Source organism: Mustela erminea, chromosome 14 (genome assembly GCF_009829155.1).
Source record: "Mustela erminea isolate mMusErm1 chromosome 14, mMusErm1.Pri, whole genome shotgun sequence".
Taxonomy (NCBI): Eukaryota; Metazoa; Chordata; class Mammalia; order Carnivora; family Mustelidae; genus Mustela; species Mustela erminea.
The window spans coordinates 84,774,264-84,794,357 of NC_045627.1; the positions used below are offsets into that span (position 1 = coordinate 84,774,264).

General features: G+C 48.1%; 1 protein-coding gene across 1 annotated transcript; it reads right to left on the bottom strand.

Annotated features, from left to right (window-relative positions):
• Nucleotides 1-13,227: 13,227 nt before the first annotated feature.
• NKX1-2 (NK1 homeobox 2) lies at nt 13,228-15,927 on the bottom strand. Its single transcript, XM_032313459.1, has 2 exons — nt 15,714-15,927; nt 13,228-14,090 (listed from the first exon to the last, which is right to left on the bottom strand). The coding sequence occupies exons 1-2, from the start codon at nt 15,925-15,927 to the stop codon at nt 13,357-13,359; spliced, it is 948 nt and encodes a 315-aa protein (XP_032169350.1). The 3' UTR covers nt 13,228-13,356.
• Between the last annotated feature and the right edge of the window lie 4,167 nt (nt 15,928-20,094).

The following is a 20,094-nucleotide window of genomic DNA, read 5'->3' on the forward strand; positions in this document are numbered from 1 at the left end:
GGCCCAGCCAGTTGGACATCTGACTAGTGGTTTCCGCTTGGGTCATGACCTTGGGGTTGTGGGATCAAGACCTGCATATGGCTGCACACTCAGTGGGGAGTCTGCTTGAGATTCTCTCTCTCTCCCTCTGCCCCTGCCCCTGCTTACATGCACACACTCGCTCTCTAAAATTAATTAAATACATATTAAAAAAAAAAAAAAGAATCCTAGCTGCAGCTCCTGTCCTTCTCATGACACATTCCCTGGTGACGAAGGACACAGGGCCACCCACCTGCCGTCCTTGTTTCACCGCCATATACCTCTAGCTCTATCTATATCTTATCATCCCACCGACACTCTGAAGTTCCTGAAGTTTGAGCCTGTTTTGCAGGATCTTTACAACCTCGCAGAACGCATCTTCATGGTGCTTAGTAGGAATGATTGTTCGACACTGCATTCCTGGGGGCAGAGCCAGTGGCTGTTATGGGAGTATAATCCTGGGATTCTAAAAGCCCAGGCTGCCCAAAGCCCTCCCCACTCTTATGCTGGTAAGCTGTTACTAGATTTAAGCCCTAGAAGCTGGGGTTGAAGAAAAGAGGTCACTTGGAACCATTATTGTCCATTAACACCTTGTCACTTATCTAAGTGCCGAAGGAATATCACTGGGTGTGGTAAGTTTATAAACTTGAGTGCTGGAGCGAAAGAGGTGGACCAGTCCTTAGCATGGGTCATGAGATCCCCATATCTCATGGAGATACAACTGGGTCCAGAAGAGGAGACTCTGAGAGGTGCTTGGGCACTGGTCACAACAGCTGGAGGACACCTGTGTGCCTGGAAGGCTAAGTAGAGAGAGAATGGGAAATACCAGAAAGATGATGGAGGTCAACCAGGCCAGCTCAGCTCATCTATCCCCAGGTGAAGCCTATTTCCATCAGCTCGACAGCAAGTGTTTTAAGAGAGACTCAGCTCCTGAAGCTGAAAAGTCAGCTAATTCTTGATATGGAAACATAATAAATATGGTATTTTGGACATGTGCATTAGAGATGTAAGTACATGGTAGATTTTAGAGCTGAGGAGCTTTAGAAACCTAATCTAATACTTTTATTTCTTTTTAATTTTTTATTTATTCATTTGACAGAGAACACGAGTAGGCAGAGAAGCAGGCAGAGAGAGAAGGAAGCAGGCTCCCCACTGAGCAGAGAGCCCGATGTGAGGCTCGATCCCAGGACCCTCGGATCATGACCCGAGCCGAAGGCAGAGGCTTTAACCCTCTGAGCCACCCAGGCACCCTAATCTAATACTTTTAAAGAGAAATCCAAGACTCCAAGGTAAAGGGTGGTACCACCCAGTGTTATAAGAAATAAGTAATGGAAGACCAAAGGAATCAGGTATTCTGCCCAACAAATTCCTTGCTTGAGACCATCAGAAGAAGGAATTTCAGGGGCACCTGGGTAGCTTAGTTGATCGAGTGTCTGACACTTGATTTCAGTTCTGGTCATGATCTCAGGGTGGTGATGGCGGGGTCCTGAGATCCAACCCCATGTCAGACTCTCCGCTCAGCAGGGAGTCTGCTTGAGATCTCTCTCCCTCTCCCTCTGCCCCTCCCTGCTCTCAGAAATACATACATACTACATACATATATATATACATACATACATCTTTAAAAAAAAAAAGGAATTTCAACTGAGCACAAAAAAGTTAAAGCAAAAATTTTTATAAACATTTTTCAAAAGATTTTATTTATGAAACAAATAAAACAAAACAGTGGCTCCTGGGTGGGTCAGTGGGTTAAAGCCTCTGCCTTCGGCTCAGGTCATGATCCCAGGATTCTGGGATGGAGCCCCCGCATCGGGCTCTCTGCTCCGCGGGAAGCCTGCTTCCTCCTCTCTTTCTCTTCCTGCCTTTCTGCCTACTTGTGATCTCTGCCTGTCAAATGAATAAACAAAATCTTTAAAAAAAAAAAAAAAAAGATTTTATTTATCTAGAGATAAAGAGAGAGCACAAGAAGGGGGAGGGTCAGCGGGAGAGGGAGAAGCAGACTTCCCCACCCTGAGCAGGGAGCCCCGTCCTGGAACTCTTTGATCATGACCTAAGCCAAAGGCCGATGCTTAATCGACTGAGCCACCCAGGTGCCCTACAAAAATTTAAGTAGGGAGTTTGCAGCCATTTGCATTGCTCATTAATTTAAAAAATAAGAGAAACCTCAAGTAATAGTTAAATATTTACATCCTTATCTATGAAGGCACTAAGAAACTCAGTGTATTTTGCAATGATTTTTTTTTTATTGATTCCAGGAAGGCCAACTCTGAGTGCCAAAACTTGGATAACTTTTACTGGAAGCCGGACACTCCAGAAGTCCACCCTGACTCCGCTTCTTTGCTGGGGAGCCTGAGACCCCACAGCTCACTTACCCACCTCGTAAAAGGGGGTTGTCCTGAGGATCACAGACAAATGTGACGCTCTAAAACAGCCAGCTGCCTCGAAGCTACCCAGCAGTTCAACCCGTGACAGCATTATTATTTTTGTTTACATTATTATTTTTATTGACAAACATTATTATTTTTATCTAGAGCAAAGGCTCTTTTGTAAGTCCTCATGATCACCCTCTGGCCTTGACTCTCCCACCCTCTCCAGGTTCCTGCTGAAACCTAAGTAACTCGGTATTGTACTTTGACAGCTAGAGAAGTTAAACAGGGAGCAGTGCACGTGGGACCTGCTGGAGTAAATCTTGTTTAGAAAAGGCAACTTCTTTAACAGTCAGTGAAAGGGCTGCCTGGGTGGCACAGACACTGTTCCCACTCCGGCCCTACCCATGACCACCCTAGAGTTTTCTCATCCGCTCCTTGGAGTTTGGGAAGCACAGTCGGGCGGGATTGGCCTTCTTCTGGACCATAAACAAGCTCTGCTCACACTTTCCCATGTGTTTAATTTTCTAAAGGAAGCTTATGATAAACCCAGGGGGGGAGCCCAGTGCCCCACTGGGCAGGATATTGAAAGACAGTCCCAGTTTTCTTGTTAATTTCCAAATGTGATATTTGAAGGAACTTTGGAAACCTTCCAATTGTGTGAAATATCTAGCTGTTTGTTTGTTTGTTTGTTTTTTAAATAAGTCTGTAGAACTACTTTTCTCTCTGACACTTTCTCCCCCAAACAACTTTTTTGTTTGGTAAATAGTTAATGCCTTTGACTCATTTACGAATGAAAAGTACATCCCACGCAGGCTTCCTCCTCTGCCCCAAAGCAATGCAGTCGGTATCCCCCACCTTGGGCAACTCTTTAATATTAGCTTCTTGTTAATCCTCCTAGGGATACTTCGTACAAATAGAAGGAAATAGAAATGCATGCCATTATTTCGTCCACTTTCTAACACCTGAGAAAGGAGGTTACATGTACTCTTTGTACCTTGCCACTTAATATGACCTGGAGTTCCCTCCAGGTCTACACGGAGAGATGGCCCGCATTCATAGAGCAGCATTCATAGCGCCATTGCTAGACACTTGGATTATTTCCAATCTTTTGTTATTGCAAACAGTGTCACAAGGAATAACCTCCTCTCTGAAATTTCATAAAGATGTTTCTGTAGGATAAAGTCCTAGAAGTGGGATTGCCGGGTCAAAGGACTGGCTCACATCTCCAGTGGGAAGGCTAAGGCTCTAAATCCTGGTCTCAGGGGCACCTGGGTGGCTCAGTGGGTTAAGCCGCTGCCTTCCGCTCAGGTCATGATCTCAGGGTCCTGGGATCGAGTCCCACATCGGGCTCTCTGCTCAGCAGGGAGCCTGCTTCCCTCTCTCTCTCTCTCTCTCTCTGCCTGCCTCTCTACCTACCTGTGATCTCTCTCTGTCAAATAAATAAATAAAATCTTTAAAATAAATAAATAAATAAATAAATCCTGGTCTCAGAGGAGAGAGAATAAAGCAGGCTTCTTCCTATGTCCCTGGCCTGGTGCTGATCTGCAGGGGGGACAGAAACTGAAAGCAGTTGGAAAACTTAGAGCAATCTCCCACTGCAACATCCACCTACATTTTTCTAAAGAGTTCGTTTTATTGACCTTATCCACCTATGAAGACTGGAGAGAAAAAAAATTACTTCCACTGCGAGGCAAAAGTCATGAACAACCTCTTTTTTAACGTGATGTTGACTCAGATTTGTTACCCAACTTCTGAAAAGTGTATGGAGAAACCATCCCCACACACCAAAGAACACAACAAAATTAGACAAACCTAAAAGTGCAAAGATATTTCAATCCTTTAATAGCAATTGAGTGAGTGCCGGCATATTCCAGGGTGAGAGGCAGACAATGACAGAACATAAAATGTAGTAGGGGCTAAGTCATATGGTGATCCGTCCCCTGCAGAAGGAGCTGGCCGCCCAGTCAGAGAAGAAGAAGGTCTTAGGTATCATTCTTCTCTGCCAGGACACGAATCTTTATTTTATTTTTTTAAATATTTTATTTATTTATTCATTCGTCCATCCATTCATTCATTTCAGAGAGAGCAAGCACAAGCCGGGAGGAGGGAGAGGGAAAGCAGACTCCATGCTGAGCCCAGAGCCTGATGCAGGCATTGACCCAAAGTCACGACCTGAGCTGAATTTGGGAGTCGGATGCTCAACTGACAGAACCACTCAGGCACCCCCAGGACACCAATCTTTCAAAAAAGTAAGAAGGGAGCCTAAGATGAAGTAGGGATGTGCAGGAAGAAAATGTTAGAAATTCACATTTATATTTTATAATCTTGTCCTTTCCAATGTATATTTGTATTTTGCATGTAAATAATCTAACGCTGTGGTATACATGCACAATTTGAGCAAATACATGTATACATGTGGGGATGCAGATTCATTATGTTTTATTCAAAAGATCAGAGATCAGAAAAGCTGGAAGACCACTCGCGGCTCTGTGGCAGGACTGGAGGGGAGGGATCCAGTGTGTCTTGCTCACCATCATACTCCCAGGGACACAGGGCCTGACCCACAGCGAGCAAAGAAGGATTATGTGGGATCTGATGCAGCTTTGAAAGTAAGTCCTTGCTTCAAGGGCCCAGTTGTTTCCATGGCTGGAGAGCTATGGTTGCTAAGTAGTTAAGCATCCAAAGAGAAAGATCAGACAAAACACCCTATACCTGTCCTGCCCCGAAGTTGTCATTCAAATAGAGTATTTTTGCCTTCTGGAGTTGCAAGAAAAATTAGAAATCAGCTGGCAGATCCAATTACATGGGTTTATACTCCATAAACCTTGCTGCTGGGAAGAAATCCATTTCTCTAGGCCATTGGAAGTAGTTCTACTTAAAATTATTTTGGGGGATGCCGTGGCTCAGTGGGTTAATCAGTGGTCTCCGGTGTCCTGCCATCCAGCCCCTTGTCATCAGGCTCCCTGCCTAGCAGGGAGTCTGCTTGTCCCTCTCCCTCTGCCCTTCCCCCCATCCTGCTCTCTCTCTTGCTTTCTCTCTCTCCAATACATAAATAAAATCTTTTAAAAAATGATTTTGGAAAACCATGATGGAGCTAGCAAGTCTGTAAGGGGAAAAAAGCAATTATGACTCATCTCGGAAAAAACGAGTAACTCCGATTCTTTGATATCCTGTTAATACCATCATCTTCTGTGTTGATGATGTTCTGCCACACCCTGGGAGGGATAAATGCCTGGTGAGACCTTCGTAAACCATAAACAAGCCTGGCAAAGAAGGCATGAGTGGCTTATTTACTTCCAGCCCACATTCCAAATGACATCAGTGTTCCTTCATACAAAAACAGCTGACAAGAAGGCCGTGGCATTTTCTACACTCTGCTGCACTGAGTGCACAGCTGTCTGGGACTTTCACTCCTCCCGGGCCTCCCCTCCGGTGCCCAGCCAGGATCTTTCTGTTGCCTTCCAGATGCTAGAGTAGCACCTGGCACACAGCTGGTGCCCAGTAAGTATTTGTGCAAAGGACAGGAGGGAGTCTTTGGACTAGATGCTTATTTTATTTTATTTTTTAAAGATTTTATTTATTTATTTGACAGACAGAGGTCACAAGTAGGCAGAGAGGCAGGCAGAGATAGAGGGGGAAGCAGGCTCCCTGCTGAGCAGAGAGCCCGATGCTGATCCCAGGACCTTGGGATCATGACCTGAGTCGAAGGCAGAGTCTTTAACCCACTGAGCCACCAAGGCCCCCCTATATGCTTATTTTAATGTACAAAAGCAAAGTGGGTAGGGGGATGTGTCTTTTGAATAAAGAATTATTAAAATTCAACAAAAAAGGCAACCCAATTAAGAAGTGAGCAGAAGGTTTGAATGCATATTTCTCCAAAGATATAGGAATGACCAACATGTACATGAGAAGATGTTCAGTATCACTGCATGATTAGGGAAATACAAATCAAAATCACAATGAGATGCACTTTACACCCACTAGATTGGTTTTAATTTTAAGACAATAATAAAAAGGGTTGGTCAGGATGAGGAGAAATCAGAACCCTCAGACATTGCTGGTGGGAAATGTACGATGGTCTAGCAGTCTAGCAGCTGTGCAAAATAATCTGGGATTCCTCAACAGCTTAAACACAGAATGACCACATGAGCCAGCAATTTCACCCCTAGTCACACATCGGAAAGAACTGGGATGCCTGGGAGGCTCAGTCTAGTAAGAAGCTGCCTTTGGCTCAGATCATGAGCCTGGAGTCCTGGGGAGGAGCCCTGAACTGGGCGCTCTGCTGAGTGGGAGTCTGCTTCTCCCTCTGCCTCCATACCCCCCACTCATGCTCTCTCTGTCTCTCTTTCAAATAAATAAAATCTTAAAAAAAGAAAGAGAGAGAGAAAGAGAGGAAGGAAGGAAAAGAAAAGAAAAGAAGGAAAAAAAGAGGGGCACCTGCCTTCAGCTCAGGCCATGATCCTGGGGGTCCTGGGATGGAGCCCCATATCAGGATCCCTCCTCAGCGAGAATCCTGCTTCTCCCTCTCCCACTCCTCCTGCTTGTGTTCCCTCTTTGGCTGCATCTCTCTCTGTCAAATAAAATCTTAAAAAAAAAAAAAAAAAAGATTCCATCAGAATCTTGCTTAGAGGTATGTGGGGATTTTTAGGCTCCAAGAGGAGTTGATCTGTTTCCTTCTTCCTGCAGAGATATTCATAGGAACTGAGTATTGTGAATCTCTAGAATTTAGAGTGACTTAGCCCACCACAATGGTGATGTACGAGAAAGAACCCCCTGTGCAAAACTAGAACCCCTCGAAAAAAAATGCACTTGTGAAAGAAGAGAATTTTCAGAAACGGGGTAAACTAACCTTTTAATGATTATTCTTTTTTTGTTTTTTTAAGATTATCCTTAAACCTTCCTGCACATTTGTGGTAATTTTGGACCTCATGAGTATGTACTCATGTTGTTTGTTTGTTTGTTTTTGTTTGTTTTTGTTTTTGTTTTTGTTTTTTGGTAATACGGGATTCCTGAGGGTTTTTTTGTTTGTTTGTTTTTTTGGTAATACGGGATATGAGTATGTACTCTGAAAGTGCTGTCTAGATCTTCCCCAGACCTGACCCCTTCTGCCTTAGGATCTGACGGTTATTTAGAAGAAGCAAAGAGAACATTTGGTAAATATATTAACTATGCACGAAAGAAAATGGCTCACAAGAAGGGAATCAATTCTGTAAAATAAGTAATTTTATAAAATCATCCACTCAGCTCTTTTGTGTGGACTGTCTACTGTTCTCTCCTGCCCTCTGTGTTCTCGGCCAGGTTAAATCTCACAAAGGATGAGCACTGTGTCATCAGTAGCTACCTGGAAGAGCATTTTTTGTTTTTTGGTTTTCTTGGGGTTTTTTTAATGTAATCCCTCCCCAGGGTGCCTGGCTGGCTCAGTCGTTACCTGTATAAGCCAATTTCTCCACTGGCAGGAAGAACTTTACCATTTACTGGGAGCTATATTATGTGCCTCTCAGGCTCGGGAAGCTTGGGGAAATTCATGTTAGATTGCAGATCTAGTAAGTGGTGGAGAGGAAATAAAGTGTCGTCCTCTTGTTGGCTCCACAGACCACATGGTTGCAGAAAAGTTAGGAATACGCAGGCTGTAATCTACCCTGTGCCTGGGAACTCAATAAATCAATGAATTCCCACCATCCAAAACAGTTGGCACAGAATGGGGACTCTATACATGTCTGTGGCAGGAGGGAAAAAGGCAGGGGATAGAGGAAGGAGGAGCAATGGATACCCTTTCTTTCTAATCTTGACGCTTACCTTTAACTACAAAATGCCCAAATAGCTGTCAGATCATTAAAATTAAAAAAAAAAAAAAATGAAAAAAATAAATAAATAAAGACCTTAACAATTATTTTATTCTTTAAAGATTTTATTCATTTATTTGACAGAGAGAGAGAGAGAGCACGTAGAGGGAGTGGCAGGCAGAGGGAGAAGGAGAAGCAGTCTCCTTGGTGAGCAGGGAGCCCAATGTGAGCCTTGATCCCAAGACCCTGGAATCATGACCAGAGCTAAAGGCAGACACCTAACCGACTGAGCCATGCAAGAGTCTCCCCCCCCCTCCAATTATTTCCTATGATTGGTGGCCTGATGTACAATTTAAATCATCCTGATTACACTAGGAGGGATCTGATATCACTTTGTCTCATGTTGGTGATGTGAATGTGATTACTTGGTCAAGGTGATATCCTCCAGATTTTACCATTGCAGGGAAACCTATTTCCATTTGTAATTAATAAAGTAATTCATGGGGTGACATTTGAGACTCTGTGCATATTCCCAGTTAAAAAACTTTTTTAAATCATCCTAGAGTTATGAGGCCCAGCTTTTAGGCTCTGTTGTTCTCTTACCCTCTGTGTGAGCTTGGGTAAGTCACATAACCTCACTGAGCCTGTTTCTTACATCACCAGGACAACCTTGCAAAAGTTACCTCCCCTCTAAGACTAAGTTTATTTCACCAATGGGCAGATTTGACTAGGCACTTCACCAAAACAGATCTCCAATGGCCAAAAGGCATATGGAGAGATAGTCAACATCATTACCCATCAGGAAATGCAATCTGAAACCAGAGCGGGCTGACCACATACCTCCCAGAATCATCGAATGACAATGGTGGTCATTCCTATGTAGAACACTCCTTCAGTGCAAGTGGGAATGTAAACTGTTACAACCACACTGGAAAACTACTTGGCTCTGTCTACTAAAGCTAGGTCTGTGGGCACCCAGGAGCCCCCCTGCTGGATATATTACCAATGAAAGCAGGAAGATATAGTTACCAAAAGAAGTGGTCATTTCTAGCTTCAGGTGCAATAACAATACCTTCATTGTGCCAGGCCCCAAGCTCCGTGTTTTCTGCAGAGATGCTCTGTAGTCATCTGAGCTAGGCTCTGTGGTGAGGGAAGTGAGGCCCAAAGACATAGGGAACTTGCAAATTCACGTGTGGACAGAGGGGTGGAAGTGACTTGGAACCTGTAGTCCTTGAAAACCCTCAGGGCAGGGGCGCCTGGCTGGCTCAGTGGGTTAAAGCCTCTGTCTTTGGCTTGGGTCATGATTCTGGGGTCCTGGATTTGAGCCCCACATCGGGCTCTTTGCTCAAAGCTTACCCAAGCTCCTCCTCTCTTTCTGCCTGCCTCTCTGCCTACTTGTGATCTCTGTCTGTCAAATTAAAAAAAAAAAAAAAAAAAAAATTCTTAAAAAAAAAAAAAGAAAGAAAACCCGCAGGCCAAGAGAACCAGGGAGGGTTGGGGTGTGGCAAGCGTGGCTGACCCGGAAGAGCAGCCCTTCTTCCAAAGCTTTCTCTCCCTTTGTCTCCACAGCTGGGCTCCTCTGGAATTTGCCTCCAGATCCCAGCTGGGGGCACTTCCTATCCCACTTCGTTAACTCTTAGATGCTTCCATTCAACTGATTTTAAGGCGGAATTACGTTTTTTTTGTTTTGTTTTGTTTTGTTTTAGAATTTTATTTTTTTTTTTTAAGATTTTATTTATTTATTTATTTGACAGAGAGAAATCACAAGTCGATGGAGAGGCAGGCAGAGAGAGAGAGAGGGAAGCAGGCTCCCTGCTGAGCAGAGAGCCCGATGCGGGACTCCATCCCAGGAACCTGAGATCATGACCTGAGCCGAAGGCAGCGGCTTAACCCACTGAGCCACCCAGGCGCCCAGCAAAATTACGTTTTTAAAAGTATACTTATTAGTGTTTATTGAAGAATGTCTTTCAGCCTACTCATAATGTTTAAAACTAGCTAAGTAAGTCTTATCGGTTATTTCTAAAAAGACAAATACACTATATTGATTTGTGCCCATAAAATGGAAGCGGATTTCTCAATGTATGGTAGGCTCTCCACTCACTCCCTTAAACACATGTGGCTCCTTGGCTACATGGTTCCAAGTGCGATCTACAATGGTCTTTTTTTTTTTTTTTTTTTTTAGATTTTTAAAAAAAGACTTTATTTATTTATTTGACAGAGAGAGATCGCAAGTAGGCAGAGAGGCAGGCAGAGAGAGAGGAGGAAGCAGGCTCCCTGCTGAGCAGAGAGCCAGATGCGGGACTTGATCCCAGGACCCTGAGATCATGACCTGAGCCGAAGGCAGAGGCTTAACCCACTGAGCCACCCAGGCACCCTTTTATTTAGATTTTATTTATTTTTGAGAGAGAGAGAGAAAGAACTGGAGTAGGAGTGAGGAGGAGGGGCAGAGGGAGAAGCAGACTCCCCACTGAGCAGGGAGTCTAATGAGGGCATCAATCCCATGATCCTGGGATCATGACCTGGGCCAAGGGCAGACGCTTTAACTGACCGAGCTACCCAGGCGTCCCTGCAATGGTCATTTTCAACATCGGAAATCTATGACCAATGGACAGCCTAAACCTAAAAAGTTATTTACTAGGTTCTTTACAGGGTATTAAGAATTTATAACGTAAGTCTGGGAAGTTAATGTCCTAAAAATCTGGTACTTAGGTGTTGAAAATGGCCCCGTGTGTTTGTATATACAGCCTGCTAGCACAGCCACTATGTGTATATCCAGCGTGGGTTTGGAAAACTGTCTAGCATGGCATGAGAAAGTCCTGTCAGGGTAGAAATACCCTTTATTTGTGGAAATTAGCTGATGGGGAGAGGGAGATGGGTCTATACAAACTTGGACAATTATAAAATTAGTTAAAAACTGCTAACAGAGAACAAGAAATAGTTAAATGAGAAATCATTACAAAAAGGATTTATTAGACAAACACATCAATCGATTGAGTCTAAGGGTTTAGCCCGAAAGCCACTGGGTCTTTCAAAGCCATGGAAGTTCAAAGTCACACCCTCGGAGCATAACTCTGCTACAACGTGTAGAAACTAGAAAGGTCAGGAATGACAGCATTCCATGCTAGCCCACAGACAGATAAGCCTTCCGCTGGAGTCTTCTGCGATGCTGGTACCTGAGAGATGAAACATTCCCCACACCTTGCAGAAATTCAGCTTCTTGTTACAGATCTTGACTCTGAGCACTTGAACTGCCTATTCATGACATACGGGATGTTGCTTTTCGAACACCAACGAACAGTTATTAAGGGAGTGTTTCTCAGCAGGTAAAGTGAATAAAACATTCTCAACTACAGAAACTGCATTTTTAATCTCATCTGGCATCAACCGTCTTTTAGAAAGTTAAAATGCGCTGTTCAGGGACATTCTCCTTTAACATAGAAGGAAACGAGTAATGAGCACATCATATGCAGTTAAAGGATACCCAATCTCAAATCTTGTGAGCATCCCATGAATATGAAGTTTTCATTTAATCTGGCAGAAGGGGAGATATTTTCTATCACTCCTGATAATAACAGAACTAGAGATCTCAAAATTATAGTATATGTGTTCATGACACCAAACTGGGTTTGCTTTATCAGCAGCAAACTTTGGGCATTAAATTTAACTGTTATTGGTACAGGCTTTCAAAAAATAGCAAGCAGTATGGTTATCTGTGTAGATATCAGCTGACCTCAAGTAACAAAGGTAAGAATGAAATAGACAGGACCTGGTTGGGAACCTCGAGGTTTCTGAGATACAAATCCCAAACATAGCACATAGAAAACTAAAGGCAGTATCCCAAACAAATCTGGCATGAAAAATTTACAGAATAATTAATTTTTCCAGGGACATAATCAAAGTAGTAGCTGGAACTAGGGGCCATACACTAAGTTCCCACGGTTAAATCGAGAATGTTTTTGCTTCCAGAGCCCTCCTCTAGCCCAGCAACTACTTCCCTCACACCCTTGACAACGTTTTGCATGTTGTGCCATCCTGGAGGCTCTCTGGAACAAGAATGGCTCTAGATGAAGCTCTAAAAATGTTGAGTTTGTGCCCTTAAAAAACAGTCCGACTTATGACTGTCATGTGTCCTAGGGGAGCTGTCCTCTCCCAACTCTGTTCTTTCTTTGGGAACCTAGGGAAATGCCAGGACAGACCAATGAGAGTATCGAATACTGCAAATCAGAACAGGAGGCCTCAGGCATAAACGTCAAGATTTTAGTTGAACCACTGGTCCCTTCATTATCATTTCTAAGCATGTGAGGCCATTGCCTGTTGGTTAAAGTTGGTCCCAAAATCTGACGGACAGCCAAACCGCGCCTGCGTCAGCAGGTGAGTCTAGCCACAAAGCCGTTGCATTTCCTGGCAGAAACTTCTGGTCTTCTCCGAAAAGTAGGATACCTATTCTCTCAGGAACAGCCTGTGGGGAGTCTGTTTGGAACACGAATTGTGCTCAAGTCCCAATCTTAAATGAAGATCTAAAAATGTGCAGTTTTGTGCATTTAAAAATAGTCCATTTCCAGCGGCCGTGTGTGCTCGAGGACCCCGCTTGTTCAGTATTCGGGAGGAATCGCTGGGTTTGGGCCAATAATCAAGTATGAAAAGAGAAACGATGTGCTCCGAAAGGGGGAAGCCGCTTACCCTCTGAGCGAGCTGAAAGGTTCGAAGACTCCATCCTAAGTGTGAGCGACCCGCAGGCAGGAAGCCTTGGCTCCCAGCATCCCCATCCCCGCAGCCGAGTTAGCCCTGCTCTTGGCCCTGCTCCGGACTAACCCAGACTCTCAGGGGGAGCCCCGGAACAGAAGTGAGCCTGACAGAAAGTGAAGAGCCAGTTCCAGAATCGGGAAGGCTGCGCACAGCGTTCGTCTCCGGACACTTTTACAGACCGCAGAACCTTGGCCCCCCTGTAGACCGCGTGTGTTCAGGGGGTCTTCGCGGCGGGCAGGGGCGCGGCTGGAGCGGGCAGGCAACCTCTCCCTGCCCTCTGGTGGCGCCTCCTGACAGCTGGAAAGCCAGGGGCGCGCAGACAGCCGCTCACCACGAGGGGGCGGTCCCTGCGCGTCGGCGCCTTCGGTGGCAGGGGGAACCGCACCACCACGCCAATCACCCGTGAATCCCGACCAAGGGGGCCCCGAGAAGCTCCGGGTTCATAGATGCGGAGCGTAGAAAGGGGTCAGGTAGGAGGGCCCGAGGAAGGACGCAAAGGGGCCCCCAGCGGCTGCGGCCGTTGGAGGGAAGGAGGAGGCGGCCGGAAAGAGGACGTTGGCCGCCGCGTAGGAGGGGAAAGTCTGGAAGGGCAGCGCGCCCGGGCCGGGGGGTCCCGGGCTACCCCCCGCGCCGCCGCCGCCGCCGCCCGCTCCAGCTGCCGTCCCGGGAGCCCCGGGTTGGGGCGCGCCGCTCCCCGCCTGTGCCGCACCGTCGGCGCCGGGGTTCTGCTTCTTCCACTTGGTCCTGCGATTCTGGAACCAGATTTTGACCTGCGTCTCAGTGAGGCTGAGCGACAGCGCGAGGTTCAGGCGCTCGCACACCGACAGGTAGCGCGTGGCCCGGAACTTGTTCTCCAAAGCCACCAGCTGCTCATAGGTGAAGGCGGTGCGCGCGCGCCTCGGTTTGGCACAGCGGGGCTCGGAGCGCCGGCGCCGGGGCCTCGGGGAGCCGGGCGATCCCGGGGATCCCGCGAGCCCACGGGTGCCCCGCTCCCCCGCCGCCAACGCCGCCGCCCGGGACTCGGGAGAGCGCGCCGGGTCCGCCTGCAAGCGCGCTGCCCGCTCCTGCGGCCGCCGCTGGCCCGCGTCCTCGGCTTCGTCCTCCTCCTCCTCCGCCTCCTCGGCCTCCGAGCCCTCCAAGGGGGACGCAGTGCCCGCGCCGCGATCCGCAGCGTCTAGTGGAGAAGGGGAGGGTGACCAGAAGCCCGGAACGACCCAGCCCCTCCAGGTCGCCAGACCCCCTCCTCCTCTGCCCCAGAGTCCCTAGCTCTGCCCCTCTCTGGCATCTCGCCCCCCTCCATCATCCCGCGATCACACATCTCTCAAGCTCTTCCCAGGAGTTGGGGATTAGGGGTGCGGTGTCCTCTTGCCCTTTACTCATTTGCTATCTAGTTGACGTCCAAGAAATGAATTTTGAATGAATGAATGACAACCCCCATTAAGAAAATACAATGACCATATTATATTGGACAGTATTGGGCGGGTAGGATCACCGTACATTGAGACATCGAGATGTCAAGCGCGTTTAAGGCTCTGTATCCCCAGTCCCTAGAAGCCTATTTTGGTCTGGAACTCCTAGCAATTAAAAAAGAAGTTATTAAGCCCCCTTCCCCCCCCCTTTAAAGTGAAATTCCCTCTTTCCCATCTTCTCTCTCCTGCCGTGTTAATAGAGTTTCAGATTTGCGCGGGACTGGATCGATAGATGTCATCTATTAAAGGTAAGTTTTAATCGAACAATATTAGGATCAGACAGGGAAAGGGGGTTTGAAGTCGGTACCTGCAAGCTGCGGGCAGGAGATATGCAGGCGCCCGTAATAGAATATCGATCATCGCTGTGGGGGGAGGGGAGGGCGGCCCCTCCGAGGGGCGATCCGAACAATTACCAGGCGGACTACCTGGCCCAAGCACAGCCGCCAGAGGCGCCCCGAGCCCCCAGACAATCACTGCCAAATTTGGGAAGGAGAAGCGAGGGGCTGTGCCGCATCCCGCTTCTCTCGGATTTGCGCCCCTGACTCTGCGTCCCTCTGGGGAACCTCGTGCCCACGTTCGACCCCGCAAGGATCCTGCTATCTTTTGTCCGTCCTTCCAGACACAAACTCTCCTAGACGCTGCCTCGGTGGCCGCCAGACAGGAGTAAGTGAAAACCTTTCGAGGAGAAAGGACCAAAGGCCTCCCATCACCCAGCCTCACCCCTGCTCCCGCCCCAGTCAGTGATTGGGTCTGGGGAGAGAGAGCAGAGCGCGTGGGCCAGCGGAATCTCGGCAGGTGTCTAGATGGTTGGAAGTGGGCCCTAGGTGCCTAAACCTGACCTCGCACTTCCTTCCAGACACGGACACATGAGTTAGCCTCACGTTCCTCATCCATAAAATAGGGGCAATATTCATCATGTCTACCTCGCGGGCTCCGAAGTTTTCCATGACTCTTATCTCTGGTCTAGGCCCTGGCACGTGGTGGGTGCATTATATGCCCGAGAAATGAATGAGCCTGGATAGCCGTTTAGCTTCCAGGGCGAGCAAAACAGAGCTGTGATGCTTAGTGGCTTGGCCGGTGAGCAGGGACGGGCTTTGGGAGGCAAATCCTTGACCGAGGATGCTGGGGGCCTCTTTTCTGCCTCAGTTTAGTTCCAACACAGAGAAAAGACAACACTTTACACCTCGTCCTGTGAGTCTTCTCCCTTTGGTGAAGGCTCTCCTAACGGCCACTCACTCGGTCCCTGGTTGTCCATCCACCTCCCAACCTCCCTATCGCATCATCTGGGTTGGGGCTTTCCGGGACCCAGGGCCGCTTCGCATCCTTACCAGGGGTCTCCCGCTGCCGAGCTGAGTCCCCTAGGCCGGCGTCCTTCCCCGCTTCGGCCTCTGCCAAACTTTTCTTGGCTTCCCGGGAAGCAGGGCGCACGGCCGGGAGCGTAGCGCGGGTGAATTTCTGCGGATCCAGGATGTCCAGGACAGAGAAGGAGATCTTGTGGTGGGAGGGGGCCGCCTTGGCCCCGCCGTCCTGCCATGCCAGCATGCCCGCCGCCCGCGGGCCCCGCGGCGCGGGGTCCGGGATGGCAGCGCTCTAGCTTGCCTTCGGCTGTGGCTGGGCCGCAGCTCTCCAGCCAGTAGGAGGGTCGGAGCCGCCAAGTGGATCTGGGGAGGGGCACGCGGAGGCGGGGCTGGGAGAGAGCCGCGGGGGCGCTGCGCGGGGATTGGCACTTGCGCCGGCCAGACCCCCGCCACGTGCAGAGCTCGCTCGCAGCGGCCCCCAGACTGCCCGCACAGCGCTGGGGCAGCTCGCCTCGGCATCCGGGCGCCTGCGTGAGCCCGGTGCGCGCACCCGCCCGCCCATACATCGCCGCGGGCTCAGCGCGCCTCTCCCACAGGGACTCCCGATGTGCGCGAGCGAGGGGTCGCGGACCTTTCCATCCTGGGGATCCCCTCCCTCCCATATACACACTGACTTGGGCTTGCGTTTGTGACTTTTCCCTCGTGACTTTGAATTGGGGATATCATTGAGGCCAACAATGATTACTTGAAGGCAACGCTGTGCACATCTCCTGCCCCGCCAGGGAATCACAGGGATGGTCTCAGACCTCGTCACCTCAGACTTAAAAGCTCTAGTGTTCTCACGATTTACAGTTGACAAAGCCCCTTGGCTTGCGCGATCTCACTTGGTTCTCGGAGCATCCCTGTGTGGAAGGAGTGGCCTGGCAAGACTATTATCCCCATTTAAAGACAAGGAAATTGAGATTCCAAGATGAGAAGAGCATTGCCCAAGGTTACTGTTGACTGGCGACAGCGGCCGGATTGGAACCGAGAGGTCTTCTTGTCCCGGACCCCTTCCAGGATATCCTGCCATGTCAGAAATGGACGAGGGAAATTCTGCCCCCGAGTCCGAGGCTTTCCCTTCTGCCCGAGAATAGAAGGGGTTTGGGGGAGAGGTTCGAGCCCCCGCTAGGGTGTCCCGCCGCTTTGGGAGCCTTAGCGGGTTGCGGGTTCAGAGCCAAGTGAGATGAGCCCGGTGAGGGTGGCTGCTCCGCTCGAGGACCCCCAAGCACAGCCCTGTGCCCTTCGGTCGTTCCTCACAGCCAAGGATTCAATCATGTGCAACAGACGGGGTCTCTAGGACCCAGGTTGGACTTTTTACCACCACCACCACCCAATCTACTTCTAGCCCCAAGAAGAAAAAAAAGGTTAAAAGATGCTTGTCTGGTTTGAATTTAAGGTCAGGGAACAGAGATAATGGATCGGGCTCCCATCTGCCCCGCCAGGTCCCCTGGAATGATGAACATCAGTCCTTGGGGGAAGCTTCCACCAGCCAGACCCATCTTAACATTCCCTGTTCCTTTTGTCGCTTGGGGAGCAGTCTGTGAGCAGTGAGCAAATTCTGAGGCTTCTTCAAAAACCCCTCTGCCCAGAACCACTTCTAACTCTGCTGTTTCTTTCTTCCCTTGCCCCATGGGGCTTCCAAACAATGACTTGGCAATTAATATTGTCCAAGAAGGTAGCAGTAGGAAGAGGAGGAGAAAGTCGCTCATTAAAGTCCGGGGGTGGGTGGGGCGCTGTTAATCCCATCTGTTATTGAAGGGAAGACCCTCAGCGCCTGTTCCTTGTAGCTTTTCTCATTCAAACCTGTGGCCCCTCCTGGGGGCGGCCCCTGTATTCCCTGCGGACTTTAAAGCCCCGCCGAAATGCAAACCCGCTCTGGTCTAAAGCTATGATGGATTGTGCTTTTACAGGACAGCAGGAAGGGAGGGGCCCAATTGGAGCCCCCTGGTCCACCTCCCCAGAGGGAATGCACGCCCTGTGAAAACCAAAGAAGAGGTGGCTCTGGAACTACATACACAGAGGCACCCAGGAACTTGGATTGCAAATCACAGAACCTTCCAGAACATACGCCTAGGATAATTTGCTTTCTGTTTTGAGGACTTTTTCTTTCCCAGAGCTCCTTTTTTTTTTTTTTTTTTTTTAATTTAAGTTTCCTTTTCTTTTTCCTTCCCTCCCCATATTGAGCCCTGGTCCCTTTTACTTTTTGTCCCCACACACATTCATATTTCTTCCACATTTAGGTCTTCCGGGTAGAAATAGATCTCCCTAAGGCTGCTCCAGAAGGGATATTTGTGACCTCCCGCCAATGGGTCTTGTCTGTTCTGTTAGCAACCTTGCAGCCATTTTCCTGGGAAGTTGGGCTAGCCTTCCAGAGGCACCCTGTACCCAAACCAGAGGGACAAGGAGGACGGCCAAGAGCAGCCCCAATCTGGGTCATTTTCATTTCACTGCATAAATTGCCTCGAACAATTTTTGTTTAAAAAATAGGAATCACCTTTCCTTTGAGGTCTACGGGTGTTAGACATAGAAAAGGAGCAGCAAAGGGAGAAGCAACAAATCGGGGACAAAACCAAGAGTACAGAAAGGCCACGCTTTTTAAGACTCAACCTTTAAGAACTTCCTTTAGTTCTTTTTAATTGTTCTTGCCCATTACCCGCCCCCCCCCATTTCTGATATGCATGCTTGGTGCAGCCCAGGTTACCGTGTGTGGCTTCTGGAAATAGATGACGCAGAAGAAACATCAGAGTGGCTCCCATCAACACTGAAGGGATGGAAAATGCTTCCTCTGACTCACCCCACTTAGAAGTCCCCCACCCAACAACTAGGCAAAAATTACTCTCTTTGGTGAGGGAAGGTAGGGTGGGAGGGGGCTTAGGGAGTCCTCTTTCTGGCCACCTGCTTTGTAAATAACCAGGAGCTAGGAGACCTCCCATAGGTACAGTCTGGCCCGTGTTCACTCACTAACATCCTCCCACGTGTATTTACACCCGAGGTGTTCCTATATAATAAATACATCCATATCCAGCAAGCCACCTTCCCTCTGTGCCTGGAGTTGATTTGTTTTTTCAACGTGGGCATTAAAATTCTGCCCGAGTGCTGTCTTTAAATTGCTTTGATGCTAGGTGGGTTCCAACCCTGACCTGTCCTGATGGCAAGCGATGGCTGTAACAAGCTCGGGATCAATATTCATAGCGGGTGTCCTGGGCTGATAACACTATCCAAGACAATGTTCGCTATCGGTGCAGACAGCTGAGATATTGCGCCATTAGGGATGTTGTGTTAAATAACCTGATCCATTTCTGGGGCTATTTAATGAATTTCACAGTTTAGATAGTATCTTTAAGGAGAAGGCAAAGGCTATTCCGGAGGCACTGATGCAAATCGATGGTGCCAAGCTTCCCAAGCTATTCCACAAACAAAGTGGCCTATAATTCCAGCACAGCCTTGAAGAGCTGCTCCCGGAGACATAACAGTGTGAATACGGAAAGAATGTGCTGTTTATGCAGAGGGAGACCAATATTATGAGCCGTGTCAAAGCACCTTAGATAAAATCTTATGTTTCTGAAGTAAAATAAGCAAATTCTCTAGGTAAAACCCTGCAGTCAGGGCCAGCCCCCTGAGTAGGACAGGGATGCCAAACAGACAGCTTCATAAGGCACAGCTTGGTGACAAAGGGAGAGAAGTCAACTGCAGGCATAGTCGTGTGGGCAGTCTCAGCCAGCTTTCCCCAAGATGTATTTCAACTCAAAAATGGGTCTGCAAAATGGGGAGGGGGAAGGCTCTGGTTTGTAAAAGAAAGCTAGAGATCCTAGCAAAATCAGGTGTTAATGTTTACTTGACTCTACACCCCTGGTTGCCCCAGAGAGTTCATTTACAATTAAAGGCTAGCCCTAGTTTCCCACCAGGGCTTTGAACTCGGCTGCCAAGCCCAGCAAGTATTCCTTTTAAAAACACACCTCTCAGAGGCTTTGATTTGTGAAAGCTCAGAAGGTAGCCTTCCCACTAACCCCCACTGCAGCCATAAGAGAAGTGGGTACTCAACACATTTTGCTTTAAGAAATCAGTATTTCTTCTTGGAAATCAACAGGTTAAAAAAAATCAAAAATTTTTAAGTCAACTTCTTTGTCTCAAAAATGTGGAGAAGGATCAAAGAAGGGGGTAAAGCAGTGGAATACATGTTAATTCCTTCTGATAATGACAATTAATATGACTAACAGCTGTTCTTTTTGAGGAACTTGCTCTGGGCCAGGTGCTTGGCAAAGCTTTTTGCTCCTTTTGGGTTATTTCATTCACTCCTCCCCCATAACCCCATGGAGCAGGCGCTGTGACTGTCCCCAAATTGCCCACAACCCCAGAGCTAGGAAGTGAT

What these genes read in the sequence shown, in the direction of transcription:
- NKX1-2 (XM_032313459.1), bottom strand. Translation starts at nt 15,927, where the DNA reads ATGCTGGCATGGCAGGACGGCGGGGCCAAGGCGGCCCCCTCCCACCAC. An exon ending in TCGGCAGCGGGAGACCCCTG is followed by an intron (nt 14,091 to 15,713) that starts GTAAGGATGCGA and finishes CTTCTCCACTAG; the next exon opens with ACGCTGCGGATCGCGGCGCG.